General features: G+C 34.0%; 2 protein-coding genes across 15 annotated transcripts in view; one reads left to right on the top strand and one right to left on the bottom strand.

The window, feature by feature from the left end:
• Positions 1-16,493, top strand: part of LOC125779273 (uncharacterized) — an 854,525-nt gene that overhangs the window by 161,622 nt on the left and 676,410 nt on the right. The window lies entirely within an intron of this gene.
• The window catches only part of LOC105224703 (uncharacterized), an 88,777-nt gene that overhangs the window by 59,924 nt on the left and 12,360 nt on the right, over positions 1-16,493 (bottom strand). For all 13 annotated transcript variants that reach the window (XR_007423218.1, XR_007423217.1, XM_049460103.1 and 10 more), the window contains one exon: positions 13,796-16,164. Coding sequence is in view for 11 of the 13 variants with exons in the window: in XM_049460103.1 (XP_049316060.1) it covers positions 13,796-16,064 (2,269 nt within the window). In the remaining 2 variants the exon portion in view is untranslated. The remainder of the gene's footprint in view (positions 1-13,795; positions 16,165-16,493) is intronic.

Genomic DNA, 16,493 nt, shown 5'->3' with positions numbered 1-16,493 from the left:
CCTTTATCTTTACGAGGACATCTACCAGCTGGGCAGCGGCACCTTTCCAATTAAGGGACCGGACATTCCAGGTGCATGCCCTCAAATCATAGTCCTTATTTCGTTTGCCATGGGCATCAAAAGGGGGGTCTCTCATCCGAGGCTGTGTTTGCTTTTTCATTGGGGGTGTTTTTTTACGTGGCGGTCCCAAACCCAGCGCACAACCCTAAGTAGGGGATATTTCGCCTTCTCACTTTAGCTCGCCGTCAAACGGATGTTCTTGGGCTACCCAGAGGATACTTGGTCAAAGACCGGAAGTCGTGAGCTGCTTGAGTCATATGTAAAAGAATCGTTGCTGGCCACTCCCAAGTGAATGGCGATCAGAGAACTTTCCTCACTTGCGTGAACTTCTGCACACGACTCCATCCTCCACGCGCATTGCACGCGCAATGTTGCTGCCAAAAATACCGATGTTGTTGATTTAACCTGGAAGATTCAAAGTCAAATTCCAGGAACCGTGCGCTCATACAAATCGATCGATCGTCTTGACAATGAAGATGACGCCGTGAGTAATCCAGTGGAATTTCTCAATTCTTTGAAGAGGCTTGGCATGCCACCGCATCATTTGCGTCTCAAAGTTGGATCTGTAGTAATCATGTTTCGCAGTGCTTGATTCTACGAATTCCTTTGAGTTCGATTTCAGTTCAAACGTATTCCGTTTCCTGTAAAAATTGCATTTGAGATGACAATCCACAGGACACAAGGATAGTCGCATAGTGTGTGGCATAAATTTGGAAATGCTATGTTTTTCACGCGACCAGATATACCTGGCGTGGTCACGAGTTGGAAAGCCATCTTTTTTGTATATTTGTATTTTCTCAATGCGCAAAGATTACCACGTTTATACGTTGTAAAAGATTATGCAATGTAACAAATATTACGGATTGCAATTGACGTTTTCAAAGTCAGCTTAATATTCAACAGAAACCATAGTAGTCGAAAGCGTCCCTTCACTGCATATATTTCCAATACTGAATATGCGCTTACTTTTTAAGTCACAAATCCAAAAAACCAAGAAATAACAACTTGAATTTGATCGGTCTGTTTGTATGGTAACTAAATGCTAAAATGTGAGTGAAATAAAGGTAAAGTTGCTTGAGACGATCAATAGTCAGAGATCTTACTGGTATCGTCGAAATATCGGAAGCATCAGTGATAACCGTTTCGAAAGATCATTTGGCCCTAAGAAAAGCGTAAGCACTAAATTTTTGGAAAAACAGCGTCGCGCAAATGTGAAACAATGCTTTCCGACGGGATGTCATAAAACGTACTATATTAGTAGCGACGAGTCTTGGATCTATGCTAACAACCTCATAGGCCGACAACTCTTGTTTGATTCTTCGTCAGTTTTTCGCCAAATTTTCAACCAATATCATGCCGCATGATATACCTCCATGTGACTTCTAGCTATTCAACAATCTCAAACGACCGCTCCGAGGACCGCTTTAAGTCGATTGACGACATTCAACGTGAATCGGTACGCCCATTGAGGGCTATTCCGGAAATTGACTTTAACAATTGTTTTGAGGATTAGATAAAATGCTGTCACAAGTGTATTGGGGTCAAGGGGGATTAATTTAAGGGCGACGACATAGATTTTGAAGCATAAATTAAGAATTTTATTTATGTATATTGGGATAAAACTTAACATAGAGACTCAGTTATATTTTATAACAGTCTAAATCGGACAATAAATCTTGGAGCCATCTCAGACCGAATATGGGCCGAATACGATCAAATACTGCGAGCGAATTTATACAGAAAGTAGTGGCGCTAAGATATATTAGTAAAATTAAGTACGTATTTTTCTGATATTTCTGTTGTCTGGTGAGTTTTAATTAAATTGAATAGGATCATTTCTTCAAGAACGCTTTACGTTATGACAATGCCGTGTTACAAAATTCCAATCGAGCTCATTTGATGAATTTCCCAACAGAAACCGGAAGTGATTCCTATCTTCTTCTGTATTACTGTGTATTCAACTGTCGGGCTGGGCAAAGTACCACTATATTTTAGCAGTGGCTCTTTGCTCCCTTGAGAGCCATAAGACTGTGCCAAATAAATAAAATATTTTTTTTCGGTCCCATATCAAAATTTCGTTGAGAGTAACGAAAAAAAAATTTTTGTCAAAATTTGAGCCCTTGATCTTCATTTTTCAGTTAGCGCTCGCAGAAATAAGAATTTTCGTAACAAAACGTTTTTCTTCATTCATTTTTTTATTATAGATAATTTAAAATACCAAATATAAAAAAACCCTTTGGTTTTGTAGGAAACTAAATTCTCTACAAAAATGATCCTTTCTCGAATTTATAGAATCAACACCGTTTTTTTTTATTGCTCATTCAATTACAATTTGTTCTATGATTTTATTTTCAATTATTGATAAACACTTATTAAACTTCTTTCCAACGAAAAAACAAACTAAATCAATTTTTCTAGGAATGTTTATGATCTAAACAAGTAGTTTTTATACTTTAATTGATTGTTATATGGTACAGTAAAAGATAAAAATAATTTTATTAACAAATATAATGAAGACAAAAAGATTAATCTTTTTACAATTTTTATTTATAAGTCTCGCGGACTTATAAATTATTTATGATGTAAAATTTATAAGATATATCTTTTTTGGACCTTTTTATACGTCAAAGGATTCTGGTATAGAGCTTGTAACTTGAAACGGCAGTTTTATAACCCCGCCAGTGTACAACTGCAAAATTACCTCATAGAAAAAAGCAAGCAAATTTTGTGTGAAAAAAACAAGATATTTTGGAATTTATTCAATATCAAATGAAGGTAACCTTAAAAAACGAAATGTCATTTTATTTTTATACCACAAATATCATCAACCGATCGATCAAAGTAATCCGTCCATCATGCTCGATGGCTATCAAAAGCAATTTACTGCTTAAAAATTTATTTATTTAAAAGTCAATTTAAGCTTGCTACAGTCGAGCTTCCCAAACTAACAGAAATTTGTATTTTTATTGTCGATGTTTATATCAAAGGCTGGTATAATGCACCAATCAGTATCTATGCTCCGTATCAGGATTTTATGTTCTTGAATAGTTTATTAGAATTTAAACGCATAAACGTGAAATTTTCCGAAGCTGCATCAACTAAATTTCTTAGACATCTCTGGTACTTGTCGTAGGATCTTGTGGCATTATCATTCTTCGATGAAAGAATCCCATCGACCATCAAGACAAAAATGGTTCAAGCAATAACAAATCAAGACGATTTAAAATAATTTGGCTCAAAAGATATTAGTGATTTTATTACTCAAAAATCGATGATTTTGTTTGAGAATTTCGGTTTATCTACAAGTTTTCTAGATTAACCTGTAGATCAATGGGAATTCGATGATGGGTAACAGGCTTCTTTAGAAACTGTTCGATCAATTAAAGTCGTAAATGATATTGCCGAAAGAGCTGTAGCGTTAATTGATAAATATAATGATAGTCTCGCTTGTGATGAAGAACAGAAGCAATTTTTATTACAAGTTTTTGCTGAACATCGCAAAAAATATCCCAATTGTAATAAACGAAATCTATGTGAGTAATATGTTTACTTGGATTTCATAATTGACTTTAAAGTCATTCGAGTAAAGATCTTATCAGCCTCTTTTATTATAAGATCAAAAATATGTTTATCATGATAATTTTATGTCAGAGGATATAAGATCTTTTAGAAATAAGATGTAAGATCTTAACAATTAATAAAAGATGTGAATAAAAATAATAAAACATAATAGCTCATCATTTCTTTAAGATATTTTATTTGTAGTAACTATCTATTTCTATTAACATACCAATGACTTTTCATAAAATCGAAGATTTGTGGAATTCTGACTCTAAACAGTAATTTTACTAAGCTTTGACACAATAATAAGGACAACAGCAAAAAAAGATAAAATTAGCATAAAATTCATTATTTCAAAAATAAAAAATATTAACACCTTAAGAGTATTCAGATTTATTAAAGTATAAAAACTACTTGTTTAGATCATAAACATTCCTAGAAAAATTGATTTAGTTTGTTTTTTCGTTGGAAAGAAGTTTAATAAGTGTTTATCAATAATTGAAAATAAAAATCATAGAACAAATTGTAATTGAATGAGCAATAAAAAAAACGGTGTTGATTCTATAAATTCGAGAAAGGATCATTTTTGTAGAGAATTTAATTTCCTACAAAACCATACCAAGGGTTTTTTTTATATTTGGTATTTTAAATTATCTATAACCAAAAAATTAATGAAGAAAAACATTTGTGACGAAAATTCTTATTTTTGCGAGCGCTAACTGAAAAATGAAGATAAAGGGCTCAAATTTTGAGAAAATTTTTTTTTCGTGACTCTCAACGAAATTTTGATATGGGACCGAAAAAAAATATTTTATTTATTTGGCACAGTCTAATGTATATGTACATATATTTACCAGAATCTGTTTCTAACAATGACGGGACTAGAATTCAGAAATAATTCGACAGGCAGTCATTTTTTTAATTATTCTTAGCAAAATTATTCTGTGTCATTTCTACAGAGACATGATTCCTTAGACCTATGGAAAGGCACTTCAATAATAAATTTGGAACGGAGAAACTTTATGCAAAAGTTCAATGGAACCCGCAGTACATATGTATATATTTTTGTTGCATATATGTATTTGTTTTAAAATTTGGTATTATTTGTATTTATTAAGATGATTGAACAAATTGAAGTAAATAGTTTAAAATAAGCACGGAAAGGCTAAATTCAACACAATTGAGTTAAGGTAAGATTGAAAGTCGGAGAAGTGATGTCAGAAGTATTCTAGTGAGAGAAGATTTGGACTGGTTGCGTTACTCGTACACAAGTATATTTCCCCAAATACACATTGATCGAAATATCCGGCAAAAAGCCTGCCAATATAACGAAAATTATTATATGTTTTATATGGTAACGTTTCGTTGATAAATTTTTGCATTAAACTATAAAACATAATATTGGGTTGTCGAAAAAGCCTTTTCGTATTTCTAATTAAACTTCAACTTATTTTTTTTATATTTATAATGAACGAGAAAACTAACATTTTGATCGACCACTTTTTGCCATATTGCCGCTAGAGACATTATTTCATCAGTGTAAGTCTTTCACATTGAAATTTCTAAAACGGAGCGAGCGAACCATTGTTGTGCTACACGAAGTGATACAACATCGTCTCCGTAAACTTCACAAATTTCATTGGAGGACTGCGTGGCATTCTCCTCTTTTTTTATAAAAAACTAGAGAACCCGTCCACGTTTTACTGTGGCTGATACGAAAAAGTACTATTGATATATGATTCCTTTTAGTCAGATTATAACTGTAAGTTAAGGAGATATAGCATTTTTGGAGAAGCAACTTGTGTTAGTTTACAAAAAATTAATCAAAAAGCCCTTCGTGTGTTAATAAAGCATTGCTTTGTGGAGGAAAATACTGTTGAATTAGAGGTGTGCACCAGGGAAATCAACCGAGTCCAATCGACAGTCAGCCTAGTGGACTGCATATTATGAAACGGTTCTCAAGCGTGGAAAGACAGACAAATCGACTGGGTTATTGAATCGGTCTTTTGGGATGCACGTGTTATAATATTCATCGAATGATTACTGAGCCAGTCTTAATCCATTGTACTTTGTATTTTGTTGCAGTTCTATTCTACCATTTCCAATATTTAGCGATTTTATAATTTTTAAGGAAGGGTCAGTTTGAAATTGTACGCTCGTTTTCCACCAATTTTCACGCAAATCGGTTCAGTCGTTCTTGAGTTGTAAATGGTGTAACTAACACGACTTTCTTTTTTGTATAAAGAAATGTGATTTTTATTGTTTTTATTATTGTTATTATTATTTTTTTTTCTTTGAAGAAATGATTCAAATGATTTTTACAAATATAAACAAATGCTTATGATTTGAAATATAATTTTTGAATTTATGAATTGTATTGAGTTTTAACATAAAGGATAAAAGGTCCTATGCCAATACCTTGAGTCTAAGCTACCACTCCACACTTTTTCAGCGAAATCGTTGCAGCCGTTCCTGAGTTTTTGTTGAAAAAAAAATAAATATTCAAATGATTCTTACGAACATGAATTTTGAAGAAATGCTTATAATTTGAAATATAATTTTTGTATTTATGAAGTGTATTGAATTTTAACATAAAGGATAAATGGTCCTATGTCAATACCCTGATTCTAAGCTACCACCCACCGTTTTTCAGCCAAATCGGTTCAGCCGTTCTTAGTTATACATAAATGGTGTAACTAAGACGACTTTCTTTAATATATATATTTTATAGATTTTAAAATATAGCGAATTTCTTCATTTTTTCACTCATTTTTGAACAGCTGTAACTTTTTTTCAACTTCTCCGAATTTAATTTTTTTAGTAAATAAAGCTTAAAATCTCACCTTTCCAACACTGTATGGTATGACACAATGCGATTGGTAGCACTGGAGATATACGACTGCAACGACATCTATTGACCACGAAAAAACTTTTTCGACTACCCAATATTATGCTTTCACTTAACTTTGCTAAGGTATCTCAAAAATTTACCGATATATGCGGAATAAAGGCAACCAGAAATTTAAAATCCTTGCATGAGATATGAGCCAGTAGTGATCCGCTTTTATCCGTTTTAGGTGTGAGGACATATTTTTATTAGATTGAGATGCAATTTTTTAATATATCTTACATAGTACCCGGAATATGCAATACAAAACCAACCGGAAGTTCGAAAATCATTATATTAGGTATATTGGGGCTTGGAGAAGTATTGATCTAATGTTTTCATATTTGACACAAGTGTTCTGTAATATCAGAAAAATCAGCCACAGGCACTAGACCATGTCTTCAGTATATCAAGAATCATATTGAAATTAAAATTTTATTATATGAGAAGTAGGAGTGATTGTTGTTCTATTTCGCCAATTTTCACAGCATAATATAGGAATGTCAAAGTAATATTAATTTGGTAAAACTAGGTACTGAAATATGGATTTTTACTTAAAGCGGAGCAGTGCCACGCCCATTGTCCAGTTTCGATACCGCTATATTTATCGAAATTTCAGTAGTTTTCAACATAACCATTGTATGAAAAGTGGACAGTGGTTATAAACCGGGTTTTCCCATTTCCACATTTTCAGAGTTAGTGAGATAAGGCAATTATATTCCACAATTAGTTTTGACTTGAAAAAAATATATATTTCCGTATATGTGTACACAAAATATATACAGTCTGTTAAGTAAGAGCGTGGTCGTGTTAATTTACAAAAAAAAAAAAATTATGAAACTTTCATGTCCAGTCACCACCACTCTCGGAGGCATGCTTTCTACTAATTTGACGGCGTATTCTAGTAGCAAGGACCTCCAGATCCGACAAATTTCGTAAGACAACTGCTTCAAAGTGTATGTGCGTCTTCCACGAAGATTCTGTTTAATATTATATATTCCCGCACATTTTTAATAAGGTTTGCATCGGGCGATTGCGACGGCTAATCCAATGTAACGATGCCAGATTGAGTTTTCCACTGAGTACAGAGCTGGTTGCGGTGTTTAGGATCGTTGTCCTCCTGCAGAATCCAACATTAATTTTTTCTGATGAACCATCGTTTGGCAGATAGCAGTAAAGCCTTTTTGTAGATTTTTATAATTTTCTCGGCATTTAGGTTGTCAGTGAAGAGGTACAAAATGCCGAATCCCTGCTTTGAGAAGCAGCGCCAAAGATGCACCTTTATTTCATGTTTTACTGTCCGCTGAACAAGTCTATTGGTGGAAGTTGACCAGGCTCGCGTGAGGACAGAACGTGCCCATATGAAACATTCATCAGTAAAAATGACATTTTCAAAATCTCTATCAATATTCTCATGCGCCCAAGCGAGTCGCTTTGCCACAAGTTTTTCAGTCAACAGAGGCTTCTTCATTGTGTTGCGCAGGATTCCGCGAAAACCGATACACTATTCTTTTTTCATCTTTTTTGTTCACTTTTCCTATCGAACCACGTTCCGGTAAATCATCGACATTTTTAGCCACTATATATCGCTGTATCCACTTCTGTACAAATACCTTCGACTTTCTCATATATTTAGCAGCCGCTGATTGCGACATTTTGGGACCATTCGGGTGGATACAAAGGAACATAGCTTCGTAGCGCGACGCGTACTTAGCACTCATGGCGTTTAACGTGGTTCTCTTTCAAAAGAGCAACGGCAACTGAACCTTTGTTGACAACGCATCAAGGACAAGGGCTTCCCTCTATGGGCTCGCGAAGGAATTAGAGCAAAATCTTTCATTAACTGTCGGTAAGGTAAAGTCGACCACGCTCTTACTTAACAGACTGCATATACATAGTATGTGCAAAAAACTTTTCTAGTAGATACTGCATATTGTTCTCTTTCTAAAGTGTAAGTCATACATTTGTTAGAACAAACATCACCAATTTCTTTAGAGCATACTGGTCAATTTTGTCGCATTCAGATAAAAGGGCATTTTTTAGGAGTTTAGAGATGTAATTTTTCCTGGAACAGGAAAAAAATTTAGCGGAAAGATTTCGCCGTAAATACTCAATGACATTGAAATCGAGTCATAGGCAAATCACTCAAGATGTTCAATTCCACGAGTGTTAAAAACCGTTTCCCCCGCTGCATGGGTCGGTGCATTATCGATAGTTGGCAAAATCAAATTGTTTTTTTTATTTAAATTTATGTTCATTTTTGCACTAAACATATTTTGGACTTGCATTTTGATGCACTTAAAATAGGATATTTTAATTCAAATTCAGGAGAATTTAATAAGTAACATCAATATTAAAAATATATATTGGAATGGAATCTAAAATAAGTGACACACTTTTGTTGTGAAACGCTTAAATGAAGTTGTTTTTATAAACTCATCATTCTGTTGAAGAAATAAGTAGTGAACACGTAATTTGTAACAGTAATGCCCGGTTTCACAGTCCATACTTAAGTTGTGCCTAAATAAAATCTTAGCTAAGCATTGTTGCAAACTGAGCAGTCGTTTGCGTTTCACAGTGAATGCTTAATTTCTATAAAATTTTATTATGATATATGGCAACGTTGTGGGCAACATATGTTATACAAATGTCATTCATAAAAATATGTTTGAAATATTTAAATTATAACAGACAATACATAAATTTGCGAGGAAAATTATATCAAAAATGGATGAAAACAACAAAAGAACCCCAAATTTCATCACTAGCGAGTCGGAGCACCCATTGGAACTGAAGGAAAAGTATAAGCTGTTATTGAGTGCAAGCGAACGGACACTTGCCCTACGCTACGAAAGATGTCGCTGAAATTTCAAAGCAAATTCAAAACAAAAATCAGCTGTTATTTAAGCATTGCTTAATATTATGTTCAGACCGAAAATTTCAAAGATTAGATTACATTTAATCATTTCATAACCCAACAGCGTTCTCACTGCCGTTAGAGAGATCAAAAAACAGCTGTTATTGTCATTCATGAAGTCACATCGCTTAATATTTATCAAAAGAAAACATTGTCATATAGTATTTTGTAATAAAAGCCGTCTTTTTTCAAATATTTTCCATATAATAGAAATAGCGGATGCATTTTTTCATTTGTTAAGTCGATTTTCAGGTGAAATTAGATTCATTGCTTTAAAGAAATTTGTTTGTTTACATTTTTTCCCCTTTGTAGTGTCTAAATCAGCTGTGATAATGTAATAGATTTCCAATCCTGACAAGTAGATGGCGCAAAATCAGAGTCGCACAGAAAGATTTTGCGTGGATCAGTTTCAAATCATTTCAATGAAGTGATTTGGAACTGTCATTTTTGTATGGCGAAATCTTGATAAATTTTTAAGATTAGTGGGATAATCCATTCAACAGCCGAAATCGTGTGATTAAGTGTCGGTCTGAACATAGTATAAGACTCCAATTTTCAGTGCTTAAGCATAACCTAAGTATGAACTGTAAAACACTATTTTCCTGTTTTATCTTAAGCACAACATAAGTATGGACTGTGAAACCGGGCATAAGTCTGCCTTTAGAGAACTCAATATCAAAACAGCTTTAAATACTAAAAATAAAATTTAGGAATAGTGGAAAGGTGACATCCCCCACTTAAGATAAATATAAAGATAATAATTTATAAATTTATGTAAATATTTATCATTATCACTTTCAGTAATTGAAAGTCTTTTTTTACTTCCTACTAACCCCTAATAATTAATTTAAATACAATTCTAATGTGAGAGTCGTCACTTAACCCTTTTAACCTCTAGGTGAGTATAACCTTTGTTTAGCTGTGCATTCCCATGCTTACGCATATTACAAGTATACATCATGCTAACTATGCCAATTAATTTCAGGATTCTGAAAATTTGAAGTAAATCTGACAAATACTTTTGGAGTTATTTGATAATTAGGAAGGAGTTTTCAGGCGCTCTGGAACGTTAGAGTAAAACTTAAAATGCGTTTTTTTTAATAATGCTTTTGAACTGATGACCACAGTAGCTCTAAAACCAATCTATAGATTTCAATGCAATTTATGCAGCATTTGGAGAAAATTAAAAAGTAGTGCCTGATCAATGGATTTTTTTAATTACTATTTTTTATAAAAAATTAACGCTTAGTTCTGGATAAAAGCTTCGATGAAGCTCTATATGATTTATTAATAGAACCAACTGTTTGTGCTGATTGATTTTAGATTAATCTCTACGGATTAGTGATGGGCACCGGAATGAACTTCGGCGGAACTAGACAACACATTTTCAAATTTCTGTCATGTCAAGTCGAAACCTTATTTAATGTTGCAATACTTTAACTTTCAAATAAAACAATTTACAGGACAAAAAAACTTATTTAAAGTTTTCATGTTTGTGACTATATCTCACCTCTACAGTGTTGAATTATTTTAAAGCCGTTTTTTTTTGAATATACCACTTAAGGTTTTCCAAATCGAACTAATTTAAGTAGTTTTCAGTTTATTGGCTATTACAACTAGATATAAACAGCGAATATTCATACATAAGTGTATTCATATACTATAAATGCACTTATGTACAAGTAATATATATAAAAATTATTTTCTTTTGAGTTCATTGCTTCAAATAAAGAAAAAAATTAATTACATTAATAATTAATTAATTTTTTATTATATTAATTTATAATTATATATAACTTCTGGGTCGAAACTTTGTTACTTACATTTCGCAGAATGCTTATGTGAATTATTTTACTATGTTAATAATCCTCAGCTGATGAGATTCAAGTGCATGTGTATATGTGATAATATGCACGTGTAGTCGTCCCTGGCGTATTAACCTTAGTGTACATTGCTATTGATGCCAAAAAGAATTTGTTTACGTATTGCTCTTCTTTCATTAGTTGCCCCTACTTTTTAAATTTGCATACCTTTGCCGATCGCCGGCCTATTGGACATTACTAAATCATTCAAATATATACTTATGCCTTTATTCCATACAAGATTCGTATGCACACATTTGCTTATTGATTTGGCATACTCATTTAAATATGTATATATGTATGTATGTATGTGAGCACATACAAGAATTCATACGTAATAAATTGATATGGGATGTTTAGATACTTTTTAGCCATTTTTTCTTTCTGCATGTGCTTTAAGTGACCGTCAAAACTAATAAGTGCTTAGTAAATTTATTTGAACAACAAAGTTTGAAGATTTGAATATTTTTCTGTTATAAGTTTTTTTCGCCCTAGTAGATTTTCACTTTGTTTACCTATGTATGTTCTGACTATAGCTGGATAGCAGTTTTTCAAACTTTATTTAAACAAGTTTCTATTGAAATTCAAACGAAACAAAAGAGGAAGTGAATAAATATGTGCACTGAAAACGTGAATGTCAGTACCACAATAGCTAGACTAAACGCAATTTTTTATTAGTATTGTACATTTGCTTGATTGTAAATACGACATTCATACATACATTTGTATTAACCGAGCATCACCCCATACAATATCAATGTACATACATACATATGTACATATAGCAAACATAGAAAATTCTGTTAACTTTAATCGATTAGAGTAACTAAAATTATAAAAAATTTTGATTAGTTATCATTGTAAATTTATAACAAGAACATTAAAAAAATTTATCAAAATTTATTTAACACAAATACCAAAAATAATTAAGACCAGTCTATGCCATTTACACTAAGGGCGACGTATTATGGCCGCGCAATCGATCTATTCATTTGTCCGAAGTGCTTAGATATCGAGTGTTAAAGATTTATCTCTTTTAATCTGGCAACATGTTGCACATAATATAAAAATATTCACATAACGATAGTTTGTAACACCATATGAATGTAAGGTCTGTGATATGTGAAATGGCAATTAGAAAGCTTGATTTTAGTCGATCAGTTTTTATGACAGTTATGAGCTATAGCTGTCAGATCTGAGCTATTATCTCGGGGACTATACCGACTTGTACTAAACAAACAAAAACCAATAAAAAATGTTGACTTCGGTTACATCGAACTGATCGTACGTTTTTATGCGATATGATTTATTAGTCCGATATCAGCGGTTCCAACAAATGTGCAGCTTTTTGGGGATAAAGAGACGTAAGAAAAATTCTAAATCAATGTGTCAAAAACTCTGGCCGCTCAAACCGCGTATATACAGACGGACAGACATAGCTAAATCGACTCATCTCGTCTCGCTGATCAATGACATACATACATGTTTTCGCGTGTTACAAACATCGTGACCAACTTAATATACCCTGTTTAGGATTTCATATATATTTTTTTTATATATTTTTTGTGTTAAAACTTATACCTATACTCCAGGTTCAATAAGTTAAGCAAATTAGAAAATTAAAACTAAGTTGTTATATTGGTTGTCAAAAAAGTCTTGCGGTATTTTTATTGAATCAATTCGTGTGGCACCTATACATCAAGGTTCTTAGTGACTCCAAGCTTCTTCAAATGGTTTATAACGGTTTGATGACTACTATGCCGGTCTCTTTCGACCAATTCAGCGATTTTAGCGCAATTTTCGACGACAGTCCATCCGGAGCGTGGCGCATCTTCGACCACCTCTACACCAGAACGAAAGCGTTGAAACCATCGTTGTGCGGTGGAAATGTAAATTGTATCGGGTCCATAAACTGCACAAATTTTATTGGCGGCTTGAGATGCATTTTTGCCTTTATCGTGGTAGTACTGTAAAATATGCCGTATTTTCTCTTTATTTTGCTCCATGTTTGCGACGCTATAACTCACGAACGACTTAAAAGAAACGACAATCAATCAAACACGTGTTAGCGCGTGAAATGAGCTTTACAGAAAGGTATAGCATGACCCGATGCGACGAATAAAACTAGAACTACGCGCTTTCAGCGCCAACTAGCGAAAATACCGCAAGACTTTTTTGGCAACCCAATATTTCGTACATGTATCACACCTAAGAATAGCATAATTATAGAATTAAGACAATTAAGTGATGCAACCATATTTTCGTACTGTTTTTAATGTAATTTAATCTTTACTCAAGGAATATGAAGAAAACTAGATTCAATCGAGTTATTTTATCTATTTAGTTAAGTTGGAGAGGGCGCCCATTCTACGATAGAAGGCTTTTAACGTATTTTTTACCTCGCAAATATAAAATGGTCCAAAAAAAATATGGAAGGTTTGACATAGTAATGTTAATTATTTTTTAATATATTTACATACATATATACATCGCTATATCTGTACTTACAGTCATTCGTTATTGGACTGTGGTCGTGTTTTGAACTTCGATGAAATTTTAAAAAGCTGCTAGAATGATTTGGAACATTTCTTGCAGCACTACTGTTGCCAGTATCTTCATCATCAGGAGTTGCTGCCACACTACTAGTAGTCCCGTGCCATAGATTTGATAAAAACTGTGATCCAACGTTACGAAGGCTTCCTATGCTGCTTCCAATTCCATGGTTCGCTTGACGAGTCTCTAAATTGTGTCTAGTTCCACTGAAAGTTACAGGAGATGTTGGCGATGTCGGTGCAGATGAGGAACCACAACTCGATAAAGCCGGTATTAATGTGGCATTGTTTAAATCACAGATCCTTTGGTCGTATTCCAGCTTTTTTTGAATACGTTCATCTAGTTCCCGCTGCCATTCGGCATGAGCTGCCTCTAAGATACTATATGTTTCTTTGCCACGTATAAAGTCTAAACAAATCACGGGCCATGCGTCCAATGTTTGCACAGCTTTCGAATTGTCTTCATCCATACCAGGTGGATTAATTTCGCCCTTCGCTTTTATATTGCGTAAATTACGATCGTAATTAACACGCTTAAATCGATTAGAGTTATCATCATTGACGCTCTTCTTTCGGGCCATACGCAAATATCGTTTAATCGTATCACTCACGGATTGTGAAATATCTTCATTATCTATTGAACTCTTACGACGATGATGGTGGTGAGGGCTTGTCGTTGTTGTAGAACTGGCGCCTTTCTCCGTCTCATCATCAGTGGCGCTAGGCGTGCAACTTAATAAGGCCTTCAATGAAGCCTCTTCCTGTTTCAGATTCTTATATTCCTCTGCTAAACGTTTAATTTCTTGCAAAGGGACAAAGTTAGTTTGAGTTCCACAAGAATTAAAATACTTCACAGCCTGAGGCTGTTTCACTTGTCTTAAAGGTATGTTGTTTGTGCTGTTTTTGTTTAAAGCTGGTAGATTGAGTGTATTTGGTGGCTCACGTGTGCCAGGCGCTGGTGTAGGAGGCATAGGTTTGATATTAGTGTTCTTTGGGATTGAAAAAAGTTGATTTTTTGATACTGCTCCAGTTATTTTCGCTGATGGTACCGTTAGTTTTGTAGTGGATTTTCTCAATTGAATGATAGTTTCTTGATTGGAAGGTTCTAAATTCAAATCATGATCTTTAGTACTACCTCCAAACTTAACAACTCTATTAACGTTATCACCAAAATTCTGTAAACTAGACAATGATGATGAATGCCTTATTTTCGGTCGTGTACCCTTTAATGACGGTGTGGAATGTGCACTCAAAACACGATGTAACTGTTGTTTTTTAAGAGAATTATATATTTGTTTAAGTAAAACCTTATCCTCAAGAATAGCTGGAGTAATATCATTTGGTGGTATTGTGAATTCATTTACTCTCGCACTACGAGAAATTCTTCGTAATCGTTCAAGCAGTTGATCGATTTCATTTAGTTGTTGTAAATCGTTAGGAAGTTGTAGTGCAAAAAAATTAGCACCACGTGAAGTTATATTGCCGTTGTTAGTCGCTGACTTCCGGACGCTATCAGGACGACGCGCACTTGGCGAAGCTGTCTGATCTGGCCGCACAGTTTTTGAGCTGAGTAATGTCGTAGTTTTACACATTTCGTCAAGCTTTAAAAAAGACTGCAAAAGATCGATTACTTGATCAGCATTGTGTGCTTCTTCCTGTTCTATTGCTTCTATCATATTTGGTCCCTTTTGCCCCGTATGTTGCAATAAATGTTTCAAACGTTGTTTCGAATTTCGCACGGCTCCTGGATAAGAAGACTTCCGACGCCACAATATAAAACGGGGTTCGTTGGAACAAATCTGTTGAAAATTTGCTTCAATTTTAGCTATATCTTCTTTACAGTTTTGTGCTCCTTCCGGTATAAGCTTACGTCCAGCATCAGTCATATATTTCCAAGTTTTACGTGTAAGTAACCAACGTTCCCGTTTTTTCTCTTTCTCTTTGATTGTTGGACGACGACGTGCTGATTGTGGTGATGCTGCGGTCACTGTGAATGAGGGAAATTTCAAACTGGTATCTCTTGAAGCTGGTTGCCAAACTGTAAAAGCCGCTTGTGTTGCCGTCGACGCTGTCGTGTCAATCGTAGCGGGTGCATCACTTAGCTCCTGATATAGCTCTTTTAGTGCATCATCTAACGGACCAGAGCGTTTTTTCACAATTTGAATCGGACGTCGCAATGTAGTGCCACTTGCTTGCGATGTCGTTATATCCTTCTTGGTATCCATGTTAAATGCTGTACAGCTGAAACCACCGTCAATAAATGCAGGATTCTACCAAATTCAAAGCTTGTTTAGTTGAGTAACAATATTAAATGTTGCGGCCTCCCTAAAAAGGAAAAGCATAGTATTAAACAATCATTTTTTGATAGCGAGAGAAAAGTTGTAACAATTGTACATACATATGTATATATAAATAGCAGAACTAAGCACTAAGATTTTGACCGTTTACCTAATGTAAAAGTGTGTTAAAGCTAAAACCTTGTTAACGTTTTGCACTAATATTAATTTGGTGACTGTTTGAGGATAAGCAAATAATCGTAATTTTCCTTGCGCTGAGATTGGTAAACTGTACAATTTTCGACTGCAGCTCATTCTTAAATAATTTTTGAATTAGCATTAATGCAAATATATGACGGCACATAAAAAAGTCTGAAC

This window comes from Bactrocera dorsalis, chromosome 6 (genome assembly GCF_023373825.1).
Source record: "Bactrocera dorsalis isolate Fly_Bdor chromosome 6, ASM2337382v1, whole genome shotgun sequence".
Taxonomy (NCBI): domain Eukaryota; kingdom Metazoa; phylum Arthropoda; class Insecta; order Diptera; family Tephritidae; genus Bactrocera; species Bactrocera dorsalis.
The sequence above is the reverse complement of the archived record's forward strand: the minus strand, read 5'-3'. Positions and strand labels throughout refer to the sequence as shown.